At 41.4% G+C, this 4,167-nt stretch overlaps 1 protein-coding gene across 2 annotated transcripts in view; it reads left to right on the top strand.

The window, feature by feature from the left end:
- The first annotated feature begins 1,542 nt into the window (after nt 1-1,542).
- The window catches only part of agap1 (ArfGAP with GTPase domain, ankyrin repeat and PH domain 1), a 117,496-nt gene continuing 114,871 nt past the window's right edge, over nt 1,543-4,167 (top strand). The window contains exon 1 of one of the 2 annotated variants that reach the window (XM_014008549.1): nt 1,543-2,646. In XM_014008549.1, the coding sequence (XP_013864003.1) occupies nt 2,484-2,646 (163 nt within the window). In that variant the 5' untranslated portion in view covers nt 1,543-2,483. The remainder of the gene's footprint in view (nt 2,647-4,167) is intronic. The other variant, XM_014008550.1, reaches the window with a different exon arrangement.

Below are 4,167 nucleotides of genomic sequence, written 5' to 3'. Positions count from 1 at the left end.
TAATAATTATAATTATTATTTGTGAAATCTGAGTCAGCATTCATTCATTTTTCTGCTTTTTTCATTGGGTAATTAGACCCCAATCAGGGATGAAAAATATCACCTCATTCGGGACATTATGGCTGTTTGGGTTTTGTAACTTTTATAGTTTTTAAAATATTTCATTTTATCTTGAATTTGTTTTAGAATCTCATGAAAATTACTTCAAACTGTTAAAAGGTCTGAAGTTTCAGTGCCCATGCTTCATTTACAGCGTTTATCCACCGTTTAAATAATTGTAACTATTTTGCTTAATTCTAATATTGATATTTTAGCTTTTAGCTCCTCGGACAGTTTTAGCTCATGGCTTCTGTTCTGATCATTTTAGATTTCAGCTACTTTTTTGGCAAATTTTAGTTTCTGCTTCAAGCTACTGTTTTGCTGGTGAATCTGTTTGCTATTTTTGTGTAAATATTAGGTTCTAGCTACTGATCTGATAGGTTTAGCTTTTAGTTTCTGGTCTTGTAATTTTAGATTTTGGCTGCTGATCTCATAGTTTTAACTTTAAGCTGTTTTAAATTTTAAAAGATTGTTTTGACAATTTGAACTTGTCTTTGTTAAGGGGCAATATTCTGTGTTTCTCATGCATGTATTTAAGTTCTATACCACAATAAAGTTTCTATGTCACCTTTAGTTGTTATTAAAATGCTGTTTATATGTTTAAATAGAAAATAAACTTATCTTCTCATCATGTTTCTGGAAGGTGAACACCTTGAAATTGGCCTCTCTCTCTTTAAGAACCTCCTTCCTCTTCTGTCTGTGGTATGGAAGCTCAGCGTAGTTTACTTGGCGTCAGAAAATACATTTCCTCAAAGGTATTTTGTACTTGAAAAGGGTCACGCTGAGAAGTAGGGAGTAGTGGTCAATATAGGGAGTAGGGAGCTCAGCAGATAGTTTCACTTTGACTAGTTGTTTGCTTTGTGGCTGCAGAGAGCCTGCAGGGGTCACGGGTGGGGCCAGGGGGTGGGTAGATGTGCTGTGTGATGAGGAATACACAGTCCAGAGGAGGAGCTGGTCCCAAAAGGCGGTTCTAGTCCCAACTGGTCATTTTTGCTCCCCTGCCTGGCTGCAGGATTTCTCAAACATGCACGAATGAGTTAAAGACTGGGCATTTTTTTGATGAGAGGATAACATTATAACATGAAATAAAACTCCAAAAAGTTGATTTTACATGACATAGCTCCTTTAATTTTGAGCAGCTTTGTCGCTAATAGTAGCTTTTGACTGTCGTTCTGTTGATTTTAGCTTTAAATTTCTGTTTTACTGGTTTTAGGTTTTTTTTTTTTGTTTGTTTTTGTTTTAATTATATTCTTTATTCTGTTTAATGCAACTTTAATAACTTAGATTATTAGTTGAAACCCTTGTTTGTTTGTTTATTTATTTATTTATTTATTATTATTATTTTTATTTATTTATTTATTTATTTATTTCATGAAAAAAAAAGGAATAAAACCGAACAGAGGCTTTGTGGTTTTATTTTGAAACTCCGGACCGGAAGTCTTTGGTTGGTCATTTGTAAAATCCCGGCTGGGTTCTTGTGGCTCCGGGGAACACGGGAYGGACTTCATCGCGCTGCCTGGGAGTCTGGGATCAGAGGTGTCTCTAGGTCCAGTTCTCTAGACCTGCCTGTCAAAGCGGACCAGTTACCCGACCCGGCTGAACCCGGAGCGCCCGCTGACTCCCGCCGCTCAGGTTTAAATCAGAACCGAACCGAGGAGCTTATCACTGGACTCCGTGGAAACAAAACAAGGCTGGGACGGAGGAATCGGAGCTGGGAACCGAACTAACCCAGCAGCAAGTGTTGCACGAGCCGCCGCCACACATCTGCTGGTTCCCCTTATTTCTCAGGCCCGCTTCAGTGTCCGGTCCGGGGGCTCAGCCCCGTTCTCTGCCCGGATGTGAGGCGGACTTTGGCGTCTGGAAGTCGGTGATTTTCCCCTGTTTTCCCGTTGTGTAGAGGCTACAGCTAAGTTAGCTTTAGCCTGCTAACAACAAGGCCAATCCGTGCTCCTCCTCCGGTCATTTATGATTCAAAGTGTCGTAAAAAGATTCCCTTAATCCGGCCACACGTCGGGAAGACTCTCTCTAATCCCGCAGCTTCTGGAAGGATATGGGGGAGCGGAACTTCTCCGCCTGCCGCACATCTGTCACCGCAGCGGAGCTGAGGAGCGGGGCGCCCCGGGGAACAGCTGCCTTCCCTGGACAGTAGCAGCCATCTGGCCACCTCCGTTGGAAGGACCCCTCGGATTAAATTATCCGGGGATGTAGAAAGTGTCYTAGATTATAAAACAAGTGCACCACGCAGATAATAAGTTACGCTCCTGATGAGGATCCAGAAGCTGTGAACCGGGTCTTGCTGGAGCCTCCACCGTCCCGTTCCACCACAGACCTCCAGCCCGGACCGCCTCCTTCTGTCTGCGGGGAACAGTGAGGTCTCTGCCGGTATGAACTACCAGCAGCATCAGGCCAACTCGGCCGCCATCCGCTCCGAGATCCAGAGGTTCGAGTCCGTCCACCCGAACATCTACTCCATCTACGAGCTGCTGGAGCGGGTCGAGGAACCGATGCTGCAGAACCAGATCCGGGAGCATGTCATCGCAATAGAAGGTAGGATCTGCAGACAGTCCGGTCCAATTCCAGGACCTCCACGGTCCAGAACATGCTTCACGTTCCTGCAGAACGATGGTGGTTCTGCTGCACTGTCCTGTGCTGATAGTAGAGGTGTTCGGGTGGTTTTGTTTTAAGAACAAATTGTCATAAATAACTTTATTCTGAAAAATAATTTCAGGAAAAAATTATCTGTACCGATTTCTTATCAAAAAGAAAAGTTGACAACTTCACTGGAGAGGAAACCWGAGATTTAAAAACATTTCAGAGCCAAGAACAAGAGGTAAGGTCTAAAAACTTCAAGGACAGACAATAATCATGTTTGTTGATGAAYATTTGGTACCCGTGAAGACACACGATCATTGGTTGTGCTTAAAAATGAATGTTTGTACCTGTGAGGACAGATGATGATGGTGTGTGTCTGACGATGAAGTTTTGGTACCTGTGAGGTAGGGGTGTAAATCACCAGCTTTATCACGATACAATATTACATCRATRTGTTTGGATGAGGATTTGATGTTTCTCAATAACACAAAGTCTGTCACGATATGATTTATTTATTTTATTATTTATTTTTTATTCTATTTCTATTCAATTCACAAGTCTGTGATCGATATAATACGATATATGCCCATCTAACACTGATTCTGTTAGAATGGCATAATGATATTGATCTACATCGAGCAYATGATGACGATATAGATCAATATTTTCATTTTGCCTCGATATAACTGAATCATGAACCATTCAAATCRATACWGATTGATGTATTGTTACACCCCTACTGTGAGGACAGATGATCGTGTGTGTCTGATGATGAAGGTTATGGTGGTCAGAGAGGGTCACAATCGTCTCAGCAGGTAGAGGAATACTGAGCCATTTTCACCTGAACCAGTTGTGTGTCTGACTGGTCTTGCTTTGTCAGTTCACCTCTAATATAAAACCTGGAGGACTGAAACCCAGATCCAGACCTTATGAGGACACAATAGATCAGGTTTTTGTCTTAGTCTGTGGTCAGTGAACGCATCATGTGACCCAGTTGTTTGTTCTGTCAGATCTTTGTGTTTTGTGTTCTTTGCAGCGTCGGTTCTCATGTTTCGGCTGTTTGAGCCGCCTCTGATGCGGCAGGAGGGAAGATATTGTTACACCACTGAATTAAACCAGAACCTGAAGGTTCAGATTTATATCTGGGTTTTATAAAACCAGGTTCACATCTGATCAGTCATTTAAAGGGACAATATTATGTGTTTCTCAGGCATAGTTCAGTTCTTTACCAAAATCGTGTAACTAYGTCAMCTTCAGTTGTTAATAAAAAGCTGTCAATTTGTATAAATAAAAAAAAWTTTTTTTTTGACTTGAAAAAAACGCCTTGAAATTGGCCTCAGTCTCTTTAAGGACTCCCCGATTCCTTCACGCCCATTTCAGCACGTCATCACAACCGCTTCATGCCGTTTACAACCGGTCTAAGGATTGTTGTATTTTGTTATAATAATAATAATAATAATAATAATAATAATAATA

This window comes from Austrofundulus limnaeus, unplaced genomic scaffold (genome assembly GCF_001266775.1).
Source record: "Austrofundulus limnaeus strain Quisiro unplaced genomic scaffold, Austrofundulus_limnaeus-1.0 Scaffold51, whole genome shotgun sequence".
Classification (NCBI taxonomy): Eukaryota; Metazoa; Chordata; class Actinopteri; order Cyprinodontiformes; family Rivulidae; genus Austrofundulus; species Austrofundulus limnaeus.
Note: the sequence above shows the minus strand (reverse complement) of the source record. Positions and strands in the feature narration are given on the sequence as shown.